At 38.3% G+C, this 24,054-nt stretch overlaps 3 protein-coding genes across 4 annotated transcripts; 2 read left to right on the forward strand and 1 right to left on the reverse strand.

Moving 5' to 3' along the window:
- The first annotated feature begins 900 nt into the window (after positions 1 to 900).
- LOC145780856 (EKC/KEOPS complex subunit TPRKB-like) lies at positions 901 to 3,642 on the forward strand. The gene has a single exon (XM_082592505.1). It carries the CDS (start codon positions 901 to 903, stop codon positions 1,411 to 1,413), a length of 513 nt encoding a protein of 170 aa, XP_082448631.1. The 3' UTR covers positions 1,414 to 3,642.
- Positions 3,643 to 3,670: 28 nt separating this feature from the next.
- On the forward strand, positions 3,671 to 23,683 carry LOC145780854 (condensin complex subunit 2-like). 2 transcript variants are annotated; one of them, XM_082592502.1, is made up of 13 exons: positions 3,671 to 3,961; positions 4,389 to 4,493; positions 4,727 to 4,881; positions 7,514 to 7,622; positions 11,154 to 11,349; positions 11,895 to 12,013; positions 12,210 to 12,330; positions 12,495 to 12,752; positions 15,688 to 15,892; positions 17,156 to 17,307; positions 18,748 to 18,902; positions 19,376 to 19,546; positions 21,281 to 23,683. In XM_082592502.1, exons 1-13 carry the CDS (start codon positions 3,713 to 3,715, stop codon positions 21,512 to 21,514), a joined length of 2,229 nt encoding a protein of 742 aa, XP_082448628.1. In that variant the 5' UTR covers positions 3,671 to 3,712; the 3' UTR covers positions 21,515 to 23,683. The 2 variants fall into 2 exon arrangements, with proteins under 2 accessions (XP_082448628.1, XP_082448629.1); XM_082592503.1 differs by having other exon boundaries at positions 15,691 to 15,892.
- LOC145780855 (uncharacterized) lies at positions 13,964 to 15,030 on the reverse strand. The gene has a single exon (XM_082592504.1). It carries the CDS (start codon positions 14,808 to 14,810, stop codon positions 14,049 to 14,051), a length of 762 nt encoding a protein of 253 aa, XP_082448630.1. The 5' UTR covers positions 14,811 to 15,030; the 3' UTR covers positions 13,964 to 14,048.
- Positions 23,684 to 24,054: the final 371 nt, after the last annotated feature.

Raw genomic sequence — 24,054 nt, forward strand, 5'->3', positions numbered from 1 at the left:
GCGAGCATTGTGTTTCGCTAACCATACCGGTGTAGCCTCTCCAGTCTCCACACTAGCCATCAAGACTTTTCCAAAACACATGTGTTTCTCGGCAGTCGAGAAAAGATTTGTTGTATTTTAACCTAACAATTAACACGAGGACAGGAGTTTCACATACTTGCAGTGATTTGAGATTCAGTGATCACACTTTGACAATTTGAATTCTCAAAACTATCATTTCAAAGAGATATAGAGTATATTTAGCTTAGAGTGCAAAATCAAAGCTACATCGACCTCCAGTTTGCACGTTGACAAGGCGTTGCTGTAAACTTAGATGTAGTACGTAGTTTAGTTTTGATTGATTGAATCTTTATCCTCGGACTGGGAAAGTTTCTTGCAGAGCTTAATCCTGGCAGTTTCTCATACTTGTAGAGGCTTTGAATTACTGACACAGGCCCGGTTACCGAGATTGGCAGAGTGAAGTTTCCGATTGTTGAAGTCTTGTTGAAGTTTTTGTGAAATACTATAGCTTTCATGTACTTTGCACTAGCAGTGAGTAACCTAGCGCATTTTTAGCAAAACTATGTTAAGTGTTTTATTTGTAAATCTAATATAAAGGCTGCATTTTTTTTCACATTGATATTGCATTTTTTTGCAGTCTTCACGTGAATCAAATTCACATATCCTTTTGTTTTAGTTCTATTTTGGTTGAAAGTTGTATGCACAGAAGAGTGCAAAAGTATGAGATTAATATGGTTGCATGCAACTAACTATTTTCTCAGTGCTTTAAATGCATTTTTTTGTAAATTACCGGTACTATTTTGGTGCCTTTTTTCAGACGACTTTTACTACTATGCAGTAAAATAGAATTTAAAGTGTTTTCTACATGTTGAGAAAGTGTCACTTCCAATTACCTTGCAAATGGAAACATTTACTCTGCACCCAATTCTGCCTGACGTTGAAGTTGCTATTGGTCTATACAAGAATGTGAAAAACAGTGATAAATTAAAACAGATGTCGATTGATAGAAAAGTAAAAGCAGCATTAATAAAAGCGGAAGTGATTGTTGATGTGTTTCAACTACTGGTTGCTACAAACAAAGCGTTTTATCAGCAATCTATAAACAAACTTAAAACCAAGAGTGTATTTTCCGAAGTTTTGTTTGCTCTTTCTCCAAGCAATAGAATATCTGATTGTTATCAACTATTTGGTCTTGATAATGTATCAACAAATGTTGTGGTTGTGTGCCACAAAGTCGATGGCGCAACAGTTAATGATATTGTTGATGGCGAACCTGTAGATTTATCAATGTTGCATCAAGGTTATAGTGAAGAATTTTTGAAAAAATTGTATAAAATTACTGACTCAGAATTGAATACAACTTCTTTAGTAAATTGCATTGTTAGTCAAATGGCATCTAAAGAAATAAAGTAACATGCTAAAATGGAGTTTCCTAATTGACCATAATCTTTGTTAAACTGTTATGCATTTTTCAACGTTTTGTACGCCTTGTACGGTAGGCTATATAATAGACCTCCCCAATCCCCGGACTTTCTTTTGTTTTCATCTATATTGTGACTTTTCTGCATGGGTTTTCAATGCTGATTTCAAAAATATGCATAAAAATTTTTTTCGATCAACGTCTGGGAAGTTAATTACTTGAAACAAACCAACCAGCATCTCTTGGACCCTTTGATAGAAAGAGGTTGAAACGCTTCAAGAATTATGCATTGAAGAATCGAATAAAGTATGATGTATGTTTGTTCCCAGTATGTTTAACAGCCCAATGATTTTTAAAGTAACATACCTATTAATTTTTGATGCGGATGCATAAACAAGACATTTTTTACAGATAAATGCAGATTCTCAGCCATCTACCTCAGGATTTAATTTACTCTCCTCGTCATCTTCTGATATCATCTTCCCAATAAATTAAGTCGAATCTGCACTGAGAATCTAAAATGTTTTAAAGGCTGCAAATTACCAAGCAAACCACCATTGTTCATTTTACTCTTCCTCAGCTCTATGATGGATACATGAATACACATGGAATATTAGACAGTAGAAGTGTATACAATACGTTATATAATCATACAAGATACAAGTAGAAAATGCTAACTGATCAATAGTGAAACCTGAAATGCATTACAGAAGGTTATCGTTAAGTTCAGCTGACTTAATCCATTTTTTGCCACATGATTTAGATACATAGACTACATTATGCTGGGTAAGAGATGCTATTGAAATTGTGGCGGACCGTGACCATCTTGCACTTGATCAGAGCTCTTTCCGAGCAATGAAGCGTGTATTTTAACATCAAGTGCAATGGGTACCCAGATGTTAGCTACATTGAGATGATCGGTTCCACGTTATACTGTATATGACTCCAGGCATTTAACGTTTGTGGTGCCTAAGGAATACATCTCGTTGCAGGAATGAAGCGACAGCAACAAAATCATTCATGCATGACTGTTCGTATTAATTTTTTAATAACTTTTTTCTGTTGCTCTGAGACACTTTTTAATATATTTTTTGAACTCCTTACCCCCAAAAACCCCTTGACAGCAACTTTCACCATTTTTCTAGTATCATTTGGCAATAAATTAACAAAAATCAGTCATGCGTGACTGCATAATCTGGGTACTTACACGGTTATAACTCTGGTACCGATTGTCCAATTTTAATAATTTTTTTTTTTAGTTCTTCAGCAGAAGAAATGCTTTCAGATAATCTAGATATCAGCATACTAGGTTAAAAGTAAAGGGGTTTTAAAGGGGATTTTTGTAATTTTTTTGAAAAGTTGTTGCTAAGCAACAGCGAATAACTTCCCAGACGTTGATCGAAAAAAATTTTTATGCATATTTTTAAAATCAGCATTGAAAATCCATGCAGAAAAGTCACAATATAGATGAAAACAAAAGAAAGTCCGGGGATTGGGGAGGTCTACTATATAATATATTTTTCATATTTTGTTCAAAACTCATTGGTGTTTAGGTTAAAGCATTGTTGCTTTTGCATTGATTTATCCAATCCATTCATTTATGAAAGGCATAAATAGAGTGACATATTTCAGTGTAAAATGTCAATTGAATATGTCAGAACTTTTGTTGCATATCAATTCTTGCACCTCTGACTAGAACGTAACTTGCTGTAAACGTTTACTGCTATTTGACCATAAAACATGCAATAGATCCATTCTATGCTTACCAGCCACGGGAACAACTATCAGCACAATTGTGCCAAAATCTAGTCTGTTATTTGAATTGTAGCAATACGATAGCATGAAAGAAACTCAAAATCATGCAAAATACACACAAAGACTATAGGCTAGTTATTAACTAATATTGAAACCATCAACTTATACTAGCGATTTTGGCTACTAACAGATCGACCTTGAGTCAAATTTTAAGCTGCATGTTGTCATATTCTGTGTACAAAGGGCGCCATGATGTAATGCTTGCTAGTGTTATGTTTGATCAAATATATATAATTGAGTTTTTGTGAAAAAAGTACTGCAACTTTTAGTCATTTGATCGTTATTTTACCACAAATTTGCTTTTGTGGGACATAGTATGATACAAATAATATTAATGATGTATATAACGATTCACTTATCAACAGAAGTGAATATCTGGTAATTAATTCTGTTCATGTACCATCAAGGTTTCTTTGTTTACTTTGCTTGTTTTTAGTTTCGGCATATGTAACATAAAACAAATTGCAAACCTTGATTATGACTAGCACTCCAACTGCTGTTAATAATGGGCAACAACGGCCCCCTCTTGAAGTTCTGGTGTCACCCCAATCCGGTCATCACAGAAGAATTCAAAAACGTTTGAGCAGTGGATTTACTGCACTGCGTCAGTCACCTAACCTTCCTGAGGTGGTGGAAAATGATTCAAAGTCTGCTCGTCAAAGAAGACATTCTCGAAACTTTACTGCTATTTTGCATTCGTCTAAAACTCCATCAAAATCTTCTACGGTAAACTACAACTTTAGTAGTCTATATTGGATAGAAAGAAACGGTCATGCCAAATTAAAGCTTATTCTTACGATTAAAAGAATTGAATACGTAAATTTAAGAAGAGCCCAATTCCAAGAAAGGTGTTTTTTAGATAAATAATTTTTAATTAGTTTGGCCATTCACTTTTGTGGAAGTATTTCCGTTGTGATTATATATATGCCTAGCTAGATATACCGTTAAGTAGTATTATGCTTGAAAATGTCACTCAGTAAAGATTTTGTGAAAAAACTATGGAAAAGCTGAAGCTCAATTGCTAGAATTTAGCCTTTCTTAAAATCAACGGAAATATTGAGGCAGGTGTTTTTCATGTTTAGACTTGAAACATTTTGCATTTTTAATATTTTTCATCTTACTGTCATCATAGTTGTTTATTGTTGGTTTTTAGAATGATGATGCCTCAGAAGCAAGATCTGGTTTTCGCTGGTCGAAAGATCAGTTGCTTCAGCATTACTCTCAATGTATGAAGCTTTCCCAGGAGAACAAAATCAATGTAAATCATCCGTTCTTCTGACTGTTCTGTGGTTTGTCATTATTTGGATTTAAATTTGTTTGGATATAGTCTGGATTTAAGTCATTATTTGCATTTAAATCTGTTTGGATATAGTCTGCATGTTGGTGGGTTGCTATTTTCTTATCCATGTGGTTAAGTATGTTCGATAAAACATTCAGCTTTAATGCTATTGGTATGCAAAATTGAGTGTTTTATTTTTCTACTTTTTACAGCATAAGAATGCATTTGACCTCCAGTTGATTGAGCATATGGGTGAGATGATTCGTCAAGATGGTGCTCTCAACTTTCGAGTAGCTGGTGGGACCATTTTTGCTGGTGCCAAAATTTATGCGTCTCGTGTAGACGCGATTCACTCGGAAATATACAGGTAATCAACTTAATAAGCTGTCTATTCAATCTATTTCAATGAACTGTAAAAACCAACCGGCAATAATAGTTTTTTTATATAAAATTTCACCTTTTTACGTTAGTTCAAGAACTAGTGAGATCCTTCTGAAGATCACAATTTAAGGTGAAATTGGCTGCCGAGATTTCGTTACTTGATGTTGATTGTTGAATGAATATATAAATGAGCTAATTTGGCAGTTGAATTGTGTCTTCTCTGTTTCTAAGAACATCAATACACTCATTACTAGAGATGTACCGATATATCGGTATCGGTAATATCGGCCATTTTTTGAGTATCGGTATCGGCATCGGCAAAATTTGGCCGGTACTGTGGCCGATACTAAACATGTAAAAAGAACATTTTCTGCAGAAGCAAAGATATAGATTTTTTAAAGTTCTAACTAACGTCACATTGATCAAAAGTGAGAAAAACTAACTGGTAAAGGTGATCAGGTACTATGACACTTCCTCAAATGGGCGATCAACCTAACACAGAAAGCAATCATTAAGAAAATAAATCAATAGTTTTTTTTTCAAGTCTAAACCTTAAACCATTTGACCAGGTTAACACTCACAATAGTATTTCAAAATTTTTCTTAGTATAATTTATGTTGTGGAACCGGTTTTCTTCCTGTAGGATTCATCAGCACAACTGGATAGAAACAAAAAAAAAATTTTTCGAAAAAAAAATTTTTTTCTGGAAATAAACGAAAAAAAAATTTTTTTCGTTTCGATCCAGTTGTGCTGATGAATCCTATAGGAAGAAAACCGGTTCCACAACATAAATTATACTAAGAAAATTTTTGAAATACTATTGTGAGTGTTAACCTGGTCAAATGGTTTAAGGTTTAGACTTGAAAAAAAACTATTGATTTATTTTCTTAACGTCACATTGATGTAGAAAAATAAAAACTTGTTCAAATTTTTGATACCTCACACTCCCATGACTTCATGGGCGCACCTTTTGGCATTGGTTGCTTACAGTGATTCTTTCACTCAAACAAAACGTTTTGTTTCAGCAGTTTTTGCGTTATTTGATTCTTAAGTTGTTAAGGAGACTCAATTTCTCCAATATTTATCATTTGTGTTTCTCTTTTACTCTTAACAGAGGATAAAACCAGGCCAGGACTGCCCAGGTGGCGGAAATGTGTAATTTTGCACCATTTTTGCGTTGCTGGACGTTCGGGGGACCCGTGTAACTTGGTTGTTTTTGGTGGTCTGGTTCTGTCGGTTTGTGATTTGGTTTCCACCTTTCGTTGTGATGGAGTGGGTGGGCTCAGGGTGGGAGCTGTGGGTCCTCACTGGGCTGGTCAATAAGTGGTCTTGTTGCGCCTGGGATGGCAGCCTCGTTGTGGGGGGGAGCGTTCTTCCCGGCTGTCGGCGCTCACTGGTGCGGCGGGCTGTTGCGGTTCGCTGGCCATAGCGGTGTGGCTTCCACGCTAGCCATTTAGACCATCCAATCAACTATATGTTTCTCGGCAGCCGTTTTGTAGCAAGAATTGACATCGACATAAATTGAAATGGCTAGTGTGGAAGCTGCACCGTTGTGGTTGGCGGTCGCGGCTGCTTGCTGTGCTGGTGGATGCTCGGCCTTGTGCTGGTGGCCGGGAGGGTTGCTCCTTTCTTCGCAATGGGGTTGTCGTATTGGGTGCGGCAGGATCGTTTTGATCGGTTTGGTGAGGATTTGTGGTCCCATTGCTTTCGTTTTGGACCTGCTTGTTCTGCCGTGGCATTGTTTGAGGTTGGTGGGTTTGTTGCAGCGAGGGGGGAAAGTTGGGTCGCGGACTGGTGAAGCCGGGTTGCACAAGTTTTTTTTGACCTTTAGCAGCGGGGGGCGATGCGGGATTGTGCATTTTTGATGCCTGGGTGGTCTTGGCCTGGCAAAAGCTTTTTAACCAAACGACAAGCGCCCTTAGGTTGCACATTACTTGTCGAATAGTTTTTGTACGACTACACAAATCGCTTGGTTTACATTTTACATCTTATTATCAATTATGATAGCCTATTTGGAGAGTTTGTGCAAACACTTTATTTAATTTTTCAGAAACCCCAATTATGATGTAATGCTTCTTCCCTTATACCCCAGTCCTCAATTATGGTGGCCTTTCATTACTAAAACCTACTATTATGACACAAAATGTGCGGTTGAGATTGGATTCTTGAATCTTTAATAAATTATGCCAATTGAAAGCATTTTTAATAGTTTTATGCAAATAAGGTAAAACTTAGCATTTGATATATATAATTCCTTGCGATGACCAAAATTGCTTCTTTTTGTAACACCAAACTATCGGCCAAAATATCGGTATCGGCCTAAAAAAGTGATATCGGTATCGGCCAAAATATTGGTATCGGTACATCTCTACTCATTACTGCGTTTATGTGCGGAATGGCCCGTTTCGGTGAGTCCGATCCCTTAACGGGAGATTTTTTCAATTTTTTTTTTTAAATTATCGGGTACCGTAGCCTAATTATCATTGCCGTTTTAGGGTTAGGGGTTAGAAGTTAGGAACTCACCGAATAGTAGCAGACCCGTTTATGTGGTGTTTGTTGTAGTTTCCTTTTGAGAATCGTCACGTGATTACGCCCAGTGTGTTATTTTTCTTCTGCAGAGTCTTGAGCAGCCTTGGAAGTGGAGATAATGATGGCAATGCACTTGGTCAGGAACAAGATAACGAGGATCCAGAAAAAAAGACAAGGAAGCGAAAGAAAGCATCAAAGGTTTGTTTGATACTCCATGTTTTCATGACGCATTGCTCCATTCAATTCAATAACTAATATTGTTATTGACTTGTTATTGCATTACAAACCAAGTGAGCTAAACTGCATGAGTTGATGTTGTCCAACATTGCATTGCTATTAAAATGCTTTTCATGCTTTCCTTTCCATGCTACAATGTGATATGAAGCTCCTATGAGAGACAGTTGTGCCGAAATAGACACACAGATTTGTGAAATGGGTCAAAAGTTGCCCATATTCGTTATTCTTCAGTAAAAATATTATTTTATAGTGGGGTCATTCCATGCCAAATGAGCAAATTTTTTGGAAAAATTACACCACATGTCATAGCTTTTATTGAAATTTGGCATACTTGTAGATGTCGAAGAAATATAAAGAATGCAAAAAAAATTTTTGAAAAATTTCAAACATTGGTGGAGTTATGGGCATTGGAAAAATCACCATTTTTGCCTGTTTTACTTCAGTGATTTTGTCCAATTTCTTGTCATATTTCTAATTTCTTATCCTATGATCATACAATATGGCTGAAAATTGCTAAACAGACATTTTAAGATCCAAGGAATCCAAAAATGTAAACTAAAAAGTTGACAGAGAACTTCTTGATATGATTATAAAGGTTTCAACTTGCTACATGCATTTTTCGGAGGCCAAACTTTGGGGGCCTACAAAAAAAATGAGTATAAAAATTAAGAACTGAAATTCACATGTTTTATACTTATACCAATACACTTTCATGTCAAATAAAAAAATTGAATTAATTTTGATAACTACTATAATAAAAGTTAGATTTTCTGACTTGCAAATTTTGACCTTTTTTACACTCATTGTTTAAGATTTTTGTCTATGACATCACAATTTACATTATTGCTTGTTGATGACATCACAATTTACATATTGTTTGTCATGACAATTGTTATGTAGCTCATGAATGAATTGAATACTGGTAATACACTAAGGTTTAGTGCAGTAGGCCATGCACCATAGTAGTGGTAACTTGTAGAGTTATTGAGTTAATTACTCTTTTAACTGTGATTTCAATTTTAGGTTGTCCTATTAGCAATGTATTATTCCTAACATGCTCCACAGATCTTGCAACCAGAAAAGATACTTTTCCCACTGTTCAAGTGTTCAAAGCCCGTCTACCTGCTTGAAGCAGAGAAATGTCAAGGTTCATAATAAACATGTTCATCTGTTTCTGCAAGTCCACCAATGTCCAAAAACCCAATGCTTCTAGCCATGGGCTCTATCCAAGGGGGGGTGAGGGGGGTGATCACCCCCCCACTAATTGGAGTGGGGGGGTGATCAATGCAAAATCACCCCCCCACTCATTTGGCTCTGAAAAGGTTTTGTGATATTTTATTGATCAAATTTTGAAAAATATATTTTCGCTGTTAGCACATTTTGAATTTTTTATTAATATGAATATATATTTCATTTCAATATGATTTTTTGGTTTGGCAACCCTGAACTACGAGCCAGGCGTTTACACTGTGTTCTTAGTTTGCTTGGCAGTCACTTTAACAAGAAAAAATTCTGCCACTGCAAATGACTAGAATGACACCGCCAACCAATCAGAACATGTTATAAGAGGCTACCGTCCAATTGTGACCTTTCTCGCACTTAGCCAGAGAGTTAATCTTTGTTTTGAACTTTATTTGGTAAATACAGAAGAAAAAAGAGCAATAGCAGTTGTGAGAATCGAACCCACGTCAATGAAATAACTACTTTCTAACCCTAACCCCTAAACAGCCAACTAGCTGCCAACTTAGTCGGCAGCAGTGGCAGAGTGGTTAGCGCGTTGGGCTCGCAGTCGAGAGCCTGCATGTTCGACTCCACCCCCCCGCACTTGCTGTTGTTTCTCTGGGGAAAAAACTTCACTATGAGTATAATTGCCTCTACTCAGTGATCGATTTCGAGTAATGGGTAGTACCAAATTTAAGTCATAAGTAGAGTAGACAACCGGAAACAGACATTGTCGTCGGCTGCAGCGTGGGTCAGGTGTACGTCGGAAGGCGTACACCGATGCATAGCGTTCAAGTCCGCTTTCTCGCAATGCAGGGTAAAAATATGAAAAACAAATAAACAAACAAACAAACAGCTGATAGAAAATCCAGCACTTGATTTGCTTTGTATCATCTTCTTTTCGCCCTTTTTCACGTCACGGAAAACGTAGTTTATAATTGGTTCGAGTTTTCATTTGCAGTGCCAGAAATATTTCTTGTTAAGTGACTACCAGTTTGCTTACCCAAAAATGCGCTTTCCGAAACATACTTTGTGAAACGACTTGGAAACCCTATGCTTCGATCAGAAAGAAGCTGATGCAGCAATGGGGGGTCTGGGGGGCGCAGCCCCCCAGAAGTTGAAATGACTATGACGATTTTAGCCCACTGTCCAAAAATCACCCCCCCGAATTCTAAAAGTGGATAGAGCCCCTGCTTCTAGCAAAGTGAATTTTTATGGTACAATACCTTATTTTTTTCCAATGTCATAATGCTGTGATGAATCCATAACAATTGTGTTATTGTAAAACTAATGTAGTATATACTAATAATATGATAACTACTATAGTGCATGGCCTACAACGTTAAACCTTAGTGTATTACCAGTATTCAATTCATTCATGAGCTGCATTATGACAAACAATATGTACATTGTGATGTCATCCACAAGCAATAATGTAAATTGTGATGTCATAGACAAAAATCTTGAACAATGAGTGTAAAAAAGGTCAAAATTTGCAAGTCAGAAAATCTAGCTTTTATCATAGTAGTTATCAAAATTAATTCAATTTTTTTATTTGACATGAAAGAGTATTGGTATAAGTCCAATACATGTGAATTTCAGTTCTTAATTTTTATACCCATTTTTTTTGTAGGCCCTCAAAGTTTGGCCTCCGAAAAATGCATGTAGCAAGTTGAAACCTTTATAATCATATCAAGAAGTTCTCTGTCAACTTTTTAATTTACATTTTTGGTTTCCTTGGATCTTAAAATGTCTGTCTAGCAATTTTCAGCCATTTTGTTTGATCATAGGTTAAGAAATTAGAAATACTATAGGAAATTGGACAACATCACTGAAGCGGAACAGGCAAAAATGGTGATTTTACTAATGACCATAACTCTGCTAATATTTAAACTTTTTCAAAATTTTTTTTTGTATTCTTCATATTTCTTTGACATCTACAAGTATGCCAAATTTCAAAAAAATGTATGACATGTGGTGTAACCCATTTGCTCATTTGGCATGGAATGACCCAGTGGCATCTTTATGTCTTCAGTTATTCATTCTTTCTAGCATATATATATATTTGCTCATACTGTGTTCGGAAAACTATTACAAGATGCATTTCTGTAGTGTGCAAATGTACAGTACATGTATGTGTTTGCTCAGATAAGGCTGCATTTACTCATTGTACTCAGATTGTTTCGATCTCAGCAACAGCCTGCCAATCACGTGATCATCATATTCATCAACCACTGACGTTTGAAGTGAAATGTTTTCTCTCCGCTACAGATTCTTGAAACTAATGAAGCCTCTCTTCGTGTGCCCCTCATTAACTCGTATGGCCCCATGGACTCGGCTGGGAGGTCACGTGGGAATGCGATAGACGCAGCGAGCTGCGACAGCGTCATGGCGAATCAAATCGAATTATGCGACAACGAAGCAATTCTGCAGCACGATTCAAACTTAAAGCTTAAACAAGTATCTGGTAATTGAAGACACCTTGCTCTGTCGACATTTTGAATTACACAGTGGTTTTGATTCTGGTAACTTTTCATTCTAGTTTAACTTACTAACTATCATATTTATAACATTTGATGTTAGTTTTACACTTGCAAAATGTTTTTATAAGTTCCGGCTATTTCGTCTTAATAACGCTAGAAAGATATTGCTTGGAATTTTCGATGAGTTTTCATCTTTAAATGATAAAGCCATTGTCACCACTACCAGCACAGGATGTGTCTGATCCAGAGGGTCCTCATCCCACGCCATGACAGCATCCAAAGATACAGATCCTGAGAGTACTGTAGTACTGTACTGTACATAGGGCAGCTAAACTCATATCCAGAACTGCTCGTTGCAAAAGGAATTTCAAACGCAAACCTACACTCCCTTCCACTGGCAATTTTACTGTTATGACATAGTGCGATTTGCAAGTCATACTTTGTGACATGTGTGTCTAATGTAAAGTTGCCTAATTGGTTTAATGTTACCTAAAATTTGTGACCTTGTGAATCCATTGATTGTTTGTAGACAGCAAAAGTGGAGAGACTTCGGAATTTCACAGCATGTCCTCTGCTTACAAAACCGGGAGAAAATCCTCGTCATCCAAGTTGATATGTGATGCTTTCAACGATTTGTGCTTTGATGTAGTAAGTTGTTCTAGTCTTAGCAAATTTATTGTTAATGTTATTCACTGAGATAAACGTTTAATGTTACGAAAGAGATTGCTGTGTCTTTATTTTGATTCCAAGCTTGTAACCAAAGTTCTTGATTCCGCTGAAAAACACGATCTTGTCTCAGTCAGTGAAACAGTTCTCGTAAACTTTTTTTGCTTACTCGTCACAGAACTCCTCGGAGTTAGATTTTGTCGACGCAGCATCCTCTTCAGAAGAAGCATCCCCATTGCAAACTGAACCAATAATTCGAAATTTAGAAGAAGCTTTTGAAGACACTATCCCTGATAACGGTGAGAAGAGTGTATCTTACCTGTGTAATGTGTATTCTTATTATTAGTTTCATGTCATTATTTTTGAGCTAAACGTAAAATGACAGCAGTGTGTTTCAACTTGCAGTAGTTTTACTAACTTATTTTGTAGGTTCAATAATTTCGTCCTTTTGTTGCTTTCATAGAAGATCTTCCTGATTGCGACATTCCCACCTGTGATGTTGATGACGACTCGGCTTTTTGCGCTCTCCCTGGACCCGCCTCGCATCCTGCTATGAACTTAGATATGTCCCATGCTCTAGACATTGCCCAGTTGGTTGCCGCAGCCCCCCACGGGGAATATTCTTACTTCAAACCCGGCGTGTTATCTGTATGTGATGGTCCCGGCCATTGGCTGAGGCACAAAAGTGCAAGAACAGTGTCATCCGTTTGTCAAACTCAAGGTATATACTTTGTTACATTTTCTAATCGGTGAAAGTAGCCTCTTTCATATCATCCAGACTTTAAATTAAGGTAAAAAGAGACTAATTTTTCCCCTTCAAGTAATGTTTTTGTCTAAGGTGGCGATTTTCTTCGTCGAATTTCGGTGAGCAATGGTGCTGACAAAAATTACTATAAATGATGATGTTGACAACATCAAAAAGATGTTCGCAACGGGTTCATCAAATTAAATTTAGGACAGATCAGTTTAGTACTTATTGTTTCTTTAATTTGAAGTTCGTTTTGTTTGTTTGTTTGTTTTTCATATCTTTATCCTGCATTGCGGGAAAGCGGACTTGAGCGCTATGCATCGGTGTACGTCTTCTGACGTACACCTGACCCACGCTGCAGCCGACGGCAATGTCTGTTTCCGGTTGTCTACTCTACTTATGACTTAAATTTGGTACTACCCATTACTCGAAATCGATCACTGGGTAGAGTATGGTTACCATATTTGAAAAAGCAAAATTCCGGATAGTGCATGACTATTTTCATGAGACCATATATATGCGCTACCGAAATGCTAAAGCTGCAAACGTTGTACAATACTCATGCTAAAGCGCCAGCTACCGAAATGAAAAGTATTGTCTTCTGTCACGAGCAGAATCTCACACCAGGCAGGGTAAGCACTCTCTAAATATAGCTACGGACCGTCACTGAAAAAAATCTCAACTTCAGAGTGAAAAATAATAATGAGAATTAGGTTGTGCCGAAAAAGGAAGAACAGCAATTACATGCAACAAATTAAAGACACGCTTGTAAGTCAAGTCACTACAAATTTACTCTTCTGACCATGCATATTTTTCTGAAGATCTAATTCTTTTCAATAGGGCCTTGTGTGATTTCAAAAATGAGAAAAATTCATTACAGCACATATCTTTGAAATTATATTGAAGAGTCAATATGCCTTTCATAGTCGCAACGCTCAACTTGTTTCTTTCTTTAGTCCACTGACTTTGCATCAGTGAAAAGAGTCTCTCTACATTGGCATTGTGGGATGTAACAGCAAAGAAAAACTGAACAATCCTTAAAATTTCTGAGTGGCATGTGATGTTCATAGACTGATCGAAATATTTGCACCATTTCTTATGCGTTGACAATTTAATAAATTCTTCGTCCTGTAGGTAACTTTCCACAAACTGCTTCAAGTTGCAGATTTGGTCGAAGCACTTTGCATCGTCCACATCAACCCCTTTACCAATCAGATATTCCAGGCAAGGCTCTACATCCTTCCAACTTGGTATCTCGTTCAAGGTCATTCATTTGAAACAAGCAAACTCTTCCATTGGTTTCATCCATTTGCACAGGTACTCCAAGCATCTCTCATAGAGGTTTGCAACTTCGGAAAGAAAATTGTTACATTCATCTTCATATCCCTCTTCTCTTTTTTCAACTAAAAGCCTTTTAACTTTCAAGGACATAAAGCTTTCATTCTTCCTTTCCACAAGCACCTTATGAACCAGCTCCAAATTTTCTAGCACTTCTGCAACGGAATTGTTTTCTCTCTCAACTACTTGAATACGTCCATGAAACACGGACATTAGTGAGTGCATATGCCAAAGGTATAACTCGCTCATTTCATTCTCAAAGAACCGTTTAATAACTATTGGTGGATGTTTTTGTGACAAAAAGTAGGACTTCAGGGGTGAAAACATTTCTAACAATCTTGGAATTCCAGGAAACAAGGAGAGCCAGCGAGTCTTGCTATGAGAGAGAAGTCTCTTGTATTCACAATTTGCAAATTCACAGTATTCTTTCAGTTGTTCAGTTCTAATTGTGTAAATAGAAAAATATTGATATATCTTATTGATATTATTTTTAATATCGATGTTTATTCTTTCAGCCCCATGATGGATACAATTGTTCAAAACGTGTGCTGAACAGTCAACCCCAATCAATGATGGGTTTAACATTTTCTTCAACTTTGCAAACACATTGTTTCCTTGCTCATTACGCCGAAGTCCTCCAAACATAGGATTGCAGTTGTCTCCTGTAAATGCCACACATTTTTTCAAAAGCATCCTTTTTTCTAAGGTGTCTTTTACATAAGTGGCTATTGTGTCGGCAGTCTCGTTTGCCTTGTTTGTAAACTCAATCAATTTTGATTGCAAACCACCTTTCCTCCAGTCAAAATATTGAATAACTATAGGAAATACTTTCAGTTCATTGTGATTGCTGCCATCTGTTGCAACGCCAAAATACGCGATATCGTTTTCTTCAAAACTTTTCAGAACAGCATCAATAGAATCATTGACATCATTGATAAGGAAAACGCTCTGTTACATCATAATTACGTACAACTTCGTAGTAAAAAAAATGCACACGGTACGAAATAACAATGTTCTGGATTGGCAGTGTGCACAGTACGATTGCAGATGCAGTAAAATGAGCTGGCTGAGCGAATTTTCTGGGACACCCCTAATTTACAGGATTATTCCCGCAATTTTAATTTCCCCAAAACGCCCATCATAAAATTCCGGACATTTCAGCATTTTTTTAAATTCCTCCCGGACGCAAAATTTAACCCTAAATTCCGGACATGTCCGGACGGTATGGCAACCCTAGTAGAGGCAATTATCGTAAAGTTTCTTGCCCAGAGAAACAACAGCAAGTGCGGATGGCTGGAGTCGAACATTCAGGCTCTCGACTGCGAGTCCAACGCGCTAACCACTCGGCCACTAAATTCAAGAATTTAATATCTCGTCTTTTTTCGATCATTCAATAAACCCGTTATGGTTTAAATCACTGGCCGTATTTCATTCACCACTTCAGTAGTGAAATGCAAACTTCAAACAAATCACTGCGCTCTGTGCGAATATCTGCTGGAAGTTCTGAGCTAGCCTACTTTGAAAGCAAAATTGGCGTTTTGTTTATTAATTTCCGTTTTTTTGTGGCCAGCAGATCCTCAGAATGCCGAAGAATCGCAGCCGAAGAAAAGAAAAACTGCAGAAAAGAGCAAGAAGCTTAAGGCCGAAAAATTGGCAAAGGACAAGAAAGTGCAGCCTCAGAAAATGTCAAAAGCGAAGATTGAATCCCTCAGACTTTGCGTCCAGGATCAGTTGTTCTTGGAAGGCAGTAGCCTCAGCTCTGAAGCGATCCAACGGTGCGTCAAGAAGCCATTTCTTATATTATAAGTTTTCGGTACAAACTGTGATGCTTCATTAGTACATTAGTAGAGTTCCTAAGTTGTACTGCCGCTGCAAGTATACAAAACGAAATAATTCCTCAAAATTTGTCATTTCAATTTAACACAAAGCAAAAAACTACCTGGTGGCCATTACACTGTTCCATGGTGGGATTTCCATCGCACGTCAGTTGGTCGCTGATTAGAAGCCAAACGTGAATAGTTTGTGGTGTGATTAGAGTCAAGCGCACAACTGTTAAAGAATGTTCTACTTAGCTGCACAACATGATTATTAATCTTATGTGATTACTAGAGCAAGTTTTTATTGACCTAAAAATCCAAAAAAATAATTTTCTTAACCTAACGAAAATTTAACTTAGTGAACCGTTGTTTCTTGTCTTTTATTTTAAAAAGAAGGCTACATCAACGAAAAACAGACATTTTAAACCAACGAATAAACATTGAAACCTTCAACAGAACATATTAGGGTCTCCTGAAGGCAATATTAGCAGGCAACTACTGTAACTCCACAATGAACATCACAAGAAACATCGTTCACTGACAACAAGAGTTGAAATGTGACATAATGCCGTAGGAAGCACCGTAGTCATTTCTCCTTAGAGCAGCTTACTATTGATAATCACGAGAAAAATCAAGAGCTATGATCGAAGGGACGCCACTGCGCAATCCACGGCACGCCTTTCAGTGTCTTGCCAAAGACACATCCACAATCCACATGCTCTTGAGCGGTGTTGAACGGGCGCCTGATTAACTTTCTGATCTTTCAATGTTCGTTATTTTAGAAATGTCGTCATTGTTATGCAGTGTTTTTAATTTTAAGATGCTGAACGAAGCACAAATGGAGATTGATGAACAAGAAGTTGTTAAAATATCATTTTTTCTCAGCATTTAAATGAAAACATTTGAACTGAACATGTTAATTACATAAACTTGGCTGTATTGATCTAACATTGACCAAACGATAAAAACTTGACTTTTTATTGACCTATCAAATTAAGATTTGAAACCTATTCCTTATGTCCAGAGCAGAACTAACTACTTAAAACCGCAACGCAATAAGTTACTGAAAAAACTTAACTTTATTGACTTTACTTGCCCGAGTTATTAATGTGGTAATAGGAATAATTTTCTAGTCATCCGCTTAATTTGTTATACATTGACCATAGCTTTTTTCTGTTGCTATTTCAAAACTACTAACTAACTTTAAACTTTTCTGAACAGAGCCATGGCGGTAAAAGTTCTCTTGAGGCAGCTGAACTCCGCCTTGATAAAGCAAGCCAGCGTCACTGTCAGCAATGAGCCTGACGTCATGAACTTCAATTACAACAACGATGATTTCTGTCCAGCCAGCAGGGATAGCGATTACGATGATGGTGAGTTGTACAACAGTGCCACGTATTTGTCATCTTAACTTTGAAAGTTTTGCCAGTTAGAGGTTCGAGGGGGTCTGCCTTTTACCCCCTGAAACATCGGCGGTAGTCTGTGGTGGATGTAAGAGCAGTATCGAACAGCGTTTGCATTAGTTTGTTGTCAAACCACGCAAACTACTGCTTCTGGTCGAAATCCGGTGTGGATTCAATTCACCTGACGGAGTAACGCTGATTGTGTTTGCGTTGTTTCTTCTTTATTCTCCGTGACGTGACCCCGCCAGGTGCTTCACTCTGAATTGTCGCTTCTGCCGCGTGCAAGGAACAATTGTGTGTGGAGAGACCACACTTACCTGATGAAATTGAAGTCAGTAAATTGGTAAAACAAGCGAGAAGGATGCCAGGACGTCTTTACGATGTGTGTACTACTTTGGATTAGAGTTTAACCGTTGTGAGGTTCGTAAGTGTGTATACAAAAAAATCAGGTTTTTATACCCACCACTTCAGACACCATAAATTAAAATAAATAAAAGACTGCAAGTTATGGTTGTGGCAGAAAGAAGGGATTGTAGGTAACCAGCTCCTACTTGCAATACAAGAATGCAATGCTCCTATACAATGCACTCAATGCTCCTACTCTTGCAATACAATACAAGATTTGCAATACTTGCAATCCTACTGCAGCAATACAAGAATAAGCTACACAATACACATGTTGCCTGTAACATTGGTCAACCCGCAGCGGCCAAGAAAAAAAAAAAATCAAATTTTTAGATTTTTTTTCAAAAAGGTGTAACCTAGAATAACCAACACAGAATATGTAGCAGTACAACGTGTTGCAAATTTGCAACATTCAGCTGGTAAGGGTCAATTGAAAGTATTTTTTTGTTTCATTGTCTTCACAAACATTCTACTCTCCCAAAGTCATGTAGCCTTCTTCCCAAAGATCTTCGTTGTGCATATTCAACATACGGAGCTACGGGGAATGTAACATTGAAAAAGGATCAAGAAAGTCAGTCGAAAATCTTCAATATCACAAAAACAGTACCCCATCGGGTGTATAGAAAACATTGCCAAGTTTGAAATCTTCCCAAAAGTTTATTTCTGAATGGATCCTTTCAGAGGACCCTAAACAATAAACATTGCCATGAGGCATCTTTTAGAGCACTTGGTGAGAGTGGTGTGCAACCGCACGGTCGGAACATTGATTATATGAAGTAGATATTACCAAAGGCCGGAAGCTCCGGCCGGAGTTGCAATTTTCTGGCCGGAACATCCTGCCTCCGGTGGAAATGTTGCCTCCGGTGCATCACTAGTTACTTTCTATGAGTAGCTTTTGTCAAGGTGTATTCTTGCCTAATTTTCGTACTGTAAACCTAAGGTCTGTAATCTGTATGTATACACTTGACCATCTCACTAGAATCATAGGATTGTGGTCTCTCGCAGACGCTCAGAACGACAACAGTCGAGACATGTTCCAAAGCAGCGGTGGCTTCTTCCCTGACCTCACTCAGAACGTGACTGGGTTGGCTCCTGCTGCCGGTGAAGATGACTACAACGCTATGCTGGAAGGTGACCACCTCATATCACAGCCACGAAAGGTACGTCGTGATTCCGATAGCAACACTTTGCTGATTTGAATTTATTTTACGGTAATTCAACGTTTATAAGCATAGTTAGATACACGTTGTGCGCTTTACAATAATTTTTGCTTGGTTAATTTTTTGATCACTGAAGCACCAAATAATTTTTTTTATAAACTCATTAAAAGGATACAACGAGTGTAACTTTCTTGACATTCAATCTAGTGGAAAAACATCCAATTCTCCTTGACATTCGTGAAACTCTCGTTTCATTTGATACAACCGGTATTGTAAAGCGAGTGTTTGCTAAGTATCAAGTGACTAAAGTAGTGGACTTGAAGTCCTACTGTAAGGAATGCACTCGAGACCGCAGGTGATTTCAAAAAACCTTTCGAAACATTGGCTAAGAGCGACAATGCGACAACTCGTTGCAGCTTCCAATATTCATTATTGAAATGTAATTGTGATCAAAATAAAAATTTTTGATGCAGGTCGAGAAAATCCAAATTCACTTCGCAAAGCACGCCAAGCGCATTGACGTGCGCAAGCTAAAGAGTGCAATGTGGTCTATTATCAAGGTGGATGATGACGTCACCGAGAAAGCCGCCGGTGACGCAAGCGACGAAGCGCAGACGACAGAAGACTCGTCTTGTGGCAGCATGGTAGGCTACATTCAACGTTAGCATTTGTACTGGGCCGGCCTTACCCAGACAGCAAATCAGCCGTTTTTTTACATTGATTCAACGCCCGCAGACATTGTAAAATGTATAAAAAATGGCTAGTTTGCTGTCTGGGTAGTCAGTAATCTTCAAGGTCTGATCTATTACACCATAATATCATGATTTATTCCCTTAAATGCACAACGGTAAAGTCTTCAAGAGGAGCTCACATCATCACTCCAACTTTCAACTAAATAGTAAACAAAATGACCACGCAATTATGAAAATTCTTAAAGTACAGGGTGACCCAAAAAGATTCGTACCCATGAAAATTTCAATTGTGACTTTGATTGAAAAGCTATTTATTTCAAATTACAACCACACATTATTCAGTTTATGGAAGACCATTGACCAGAGTTTTAGCTTTTTCTGTCAATTTTTAGTCAATTTATGGCTTTACCAAGATATGTTACAAATGTGAAAAAATCGAATAAAACGTGGGTTCAAATCTTTTTGGGTCACCCTGTATGATGCTTTCTGCCCCGATAGTTCATTTGGTTAGCACGTGACTTAGTAAACGAAGAAGCTTCAAGATCAAGCGGCGCAGGTTCGACTCTCAGGGTGTGCGCTTGAGCAACGCATTCTAAGAACTGCTCTCCATTCAGCAGCACCTAATGGATGGAACAATTCCTCGGCAACAACACTTCAACAATCAGAAAACTTTACTCTGTCAATATCGGTAACCGCCCTGCGTCAAACCTACTTGAAACCTACTTATGGGGGCTTTTGAGGCAGGGCCGGTTACCGATATTGACAGAGTAAAGTTTTCCGATTGTTGAAGTGTTGTTGCCGAGGAATTGTTCCATCCATTAGGTGCCGCTGAATGGAGAGCAGTTCTTAGAATGTGTTGCTCAAGCGCACACCCTGAGAGTCGAACCTGCGCCGCTTGATCTTGAAGATTCTTTGTTTACGAAGTCATGCGCTAACCAAATGAGCTATCGGGGCAGAAAGCATCATACAGGGTGATCCAAAAAGATTTGAACCCATGTTTTATTCGATTTTTTCACATTTGGAACACATCTTGGGAAAGCTATAAATTGACTAAAAATTGACAGAAAAAGCTAAAACTCTGGTCAATGGTCTTCCCTAAACTGAATAATGTGTGGATGTAATTTGAAATAAATAGCTTTTCAATCAAAGTCACAATTGAAATTTTCATGGGTACGAATCTTTTTGGGTCACCCTGTACATGGCCTAAGCCACCGCAACACATTCCACTTCGACTGCATAGCCGAGTGGTGAGAGCCTTGGAACGGCAATCGAAAAGGCGCCGGTTCGACACCGCTCAAAAGCATGCGGCTGTGTATTTGGCAGGACACTTAAAGGCATGCCTGAAGGTGGACACGAAGATTGGCTTCCTTGCCTTTCAGTCTACTTAATCTAAATCATCAACCACCGGGTGTAAGCCTGGATACGACAAACAACGAAACAAACATTCCACTGCTTGAAGTTTCAGTCAAATTTGTTGCTGATTAACCACGCTCAAAGATGTTTACAGCACACTGATGCTCTTTTCAATGAAATTGAGTAACTCTCAGAGACTTTAGCGCTGCAATTAGTTCAATGTTAGTATTTTCCTCTTGATTTCGATTTCGCATCTTTGTCTAGTCCGGCAATGCCATGCGCTGAAGATTGAGGCCGTTTTGATCTACTACATTCTCTGTGTTTTTTGTTCAGAATGACGGCATGAATGAAGATCAGGGCAAAAGCTCCGACATTCCTGCTGGCAAAGAACCTCAACTGTTCTCCGACATGTACCAGACATTACCAAACAACATATCGAAGAACATGTGGAACAATATGTCTGTTCCTCTCGCATTCACTTGCCTTCTGCATTTAGCCAATGAAAAACAGCTAAAAATAGAAGGGACATCCACACTAAATGACTTGAAGATATCTCAAGGCTTGTAAAAGCAGTGGTGCCATTAAAGCTTGTGAGCTTTTCTTGTGTGGATCATTTAGCCTTTTAGATATTGTTCTTGTTTTATGTTTTTTTATTGTTAATCAATGAAAATTGCTTGATAGCAGGGTTAAATTTCTTGTCGTGACCGGAACTCGAACCTTAATCAGGCAATTTTTAAAGTTCCTATAATTTACTTGCTGGATCTGGCTAAGAATACACCGACTATTTAGCAACTGTCCAGTTGTTTAAAAGTTTTATTGTTAGAAGCCAAACACGGCTGAGTTCCATGTTTAGTTGACCATCAGTTGCATCGAGACAAGTCTACATTTTATTATAGTATATTTTCTTATCCGATTTTAGCTGATGAATATTGTAGCCTCTTTAGTCTTTACAAAATAAATTTGGAAAAATGGCGACTATTTTTTTTTCTTGTCATTGTTGATAGGGTATGAGTCACCTTTTCGCGTTGGTGTAAACTGCCATATAAATAGTTTATCACAAGCTAAAAGTGCTTTGCAATAGATTGAGTTTCGCTTTCAGCAGCATGATCGTTGCTTACTTCACAATGTAGTTATTAACGACCTGTTTATGCCTGATGCTGCGTGTTCGCTGCACATGGTAATGGCGAATTGCACTAGCTTTCGGAACACAGTTCCCTAGTCATGAGATAACGAATGGTGTTAAAGTCAGTGAGTCGTTGTTTGATGGGGCACCTTTGTTTGGCTTGAGGCTACTGAGTTTCCGCGCTGCCAGTTGCCATTGGTGTGAAATTTTGTTGAATCAGTTGATTAATAGATTAGGTGACGCAGTTCTCCCCCTTCAGCACGGCCGCTGATCCTTGTACTTTGTCTACCAATGAAAATGGCCTCTTTGAAGGGCAACTGTACCGCACCGCCCTCTCCGGCAACGATTGTAAATTCGAAGTAGGCGAGGCACTGCCGCCGATGATCAAAGACTGAACTTTCATCCCAGCCAAGGCGTTCCTCCATGTGGGAGTGGAACGGGCGGATCCGCCTACGATGTAGCTCCCGAAACGTCCTTCAGAAACGATGGAAATCCGAGCCTTGCCGGCTGCTGCCCACTGCGGAGCAATGACGTGTGTGCCACCACTGCATGGGTGGCGCTACGGGTATTCGCTATTACCACAGCGAACTCGCAGCATCAGGCTAAAACAGGCCGTTAATATCTACATTGTGAAGTAAAAGCGCTTTTATCAATGTTCATAATTTGTTTGTTTTGTTGGTTGTGCCAGCTAACAGACATCACCTTATCAGTACCACCAAATCAAATGTTTTGTCACTGTTCATGCACGTTTCAAACATTGCAAGTCTTTCCCTTCTTATCGGTGTGTTGTTGTATCAAATATTGCCGTTGGTGCGGTAGTTTTTATTTGAGACACGTTATTACTGTACTATTACTTACTAGTACGTTTTTACTGTACCACTGGATGCGAAGACGACTGTACCGGAAGTAAAAATTCTGAACAGCTTGTAAGTTTTAAAACTAATCCACGCTTCAAGTACAAGGCACACAACACTTGCCATTTTGTGAGGACGTCTTTTATGGACAGCCCCTTTCTTGCGTTTGGACACACATCTCTTTTCTCGCTTCTGCTGGCATCTCATGGAGTTCACAAAGATGACATGTCATTCCCCAAACCAGTCGTTTTTTTAGATAACGTTTGCAGACGTTGAATCAATTATTCAAGGAATGACTGATTTGCTGTCTGGGTATGTGTTCGCCTTCAGTATGAGCTAGCTCCTGAACCTCACTTTGCTTGCGACGTTCTGCTCTGCTTCATACGTTTCAGATTTCCTTTTTTGGTAATGCGTTGCTATGTTCGTTTCCAGCTTACGCGTTGTTCTTTTTACTTGGCTAGTAACATTGAATCGATCTAATAAGAGTATTTTCTGAACTGGGCTTGAGTGGAGTATTTAAGATTCTGTTGTCTGAATCTGAGTCGTTTTACTTTGTGTTAGCTTTTGTGTTTCATTCCAGTGCAAAACCAATTCACTGCCACACCTGAAAAAATTAGCTTTTGTGAATTACTGAACTTAGAAAAATGTATTAAACTGGTGTTCTTACGTTATTTTGCTTGGTTGGTTGCCTCAGAGCATGGACTTGTGCCAAAAGCAGTGTCCAAATCCCAGATTCATTTTTATTTGTTTTAGCACTACAGCTCGCATACATCAGTTAAGCTACACAGATATATAAATAAATGCTTTAAATATGGTGCTGGTACTGGGATGTCAACGAAGTCAGTTGCCTCCATAGCAGCTACGATCAGTCATAATAGCGATCCATCGAACAATAGGGCAATCGGTAGCCACTTAAATAGGGCAATTCCCAGTGAGATTCCAATGACGTCACCAACCAATCAGAACTTGTTTAGTGGCTACCTTTATTGTGACTCTTCAAGTACTCAGCCAGAGACTTGATCCTCGCTTTAAACTCTGCTAATTTCAGAAGTAAAAGCGCAATGGCAGGGGTGAGAATCGAATCCACGTCATCGAAATGCCTGTGCTCCCAAAACGGTCACTCAATGACT

This window comes from Aplidium turbinatum, chromosome 12 (assembly GCF_918807975.1).
Source record: "Aplidium turbinatum chromosome 12, kaAplTurb1.1, whole genome shotgun sequence".
Classification (NCBI taxonomy): Eukaryota; Metazoa; Chordata; class Ascidiacea; order Aplousobranchia; family Polyclinidae; genus Aplidium; species Aplidium turbinatum.

Coding starts and splice junctions, on each gene's coding strand:
- LOC145780854 (XM_082592502.1), top strand. CDS start 3,713: ATGACTAGCACTCCAACTGCTGTTAATAATGGGCAACAACGGCCCCCT. Junction 12,753..15,687: donor ATCCGTTTGTCAAACTCAAG/GTATATACTTTG, acceptor TTTTGTGGCCAG/CAGATCCTCAGAATGCCGAA. Junction 19,547..21,280: donor ACTCGTCTTGTGGCAGCATG/GTAGGCTACATT, acceptor TTTTTTGTTCAG/AATGACGGCATGAATGAAGA.
- LOC145780856 (XM_082592505.1), top strand. CDS start 901: ATGGAAACATTTACTCTGCACCCAATTCTGCCTGACGTTGAAGTTGCT.
- LOC145780855 (XM_082592504.1), bottom strand. CDS start 14,810: ATGCTTTTGAAAAAATGTGTGGCATTTACAGGAGACAACTGCAATCCT.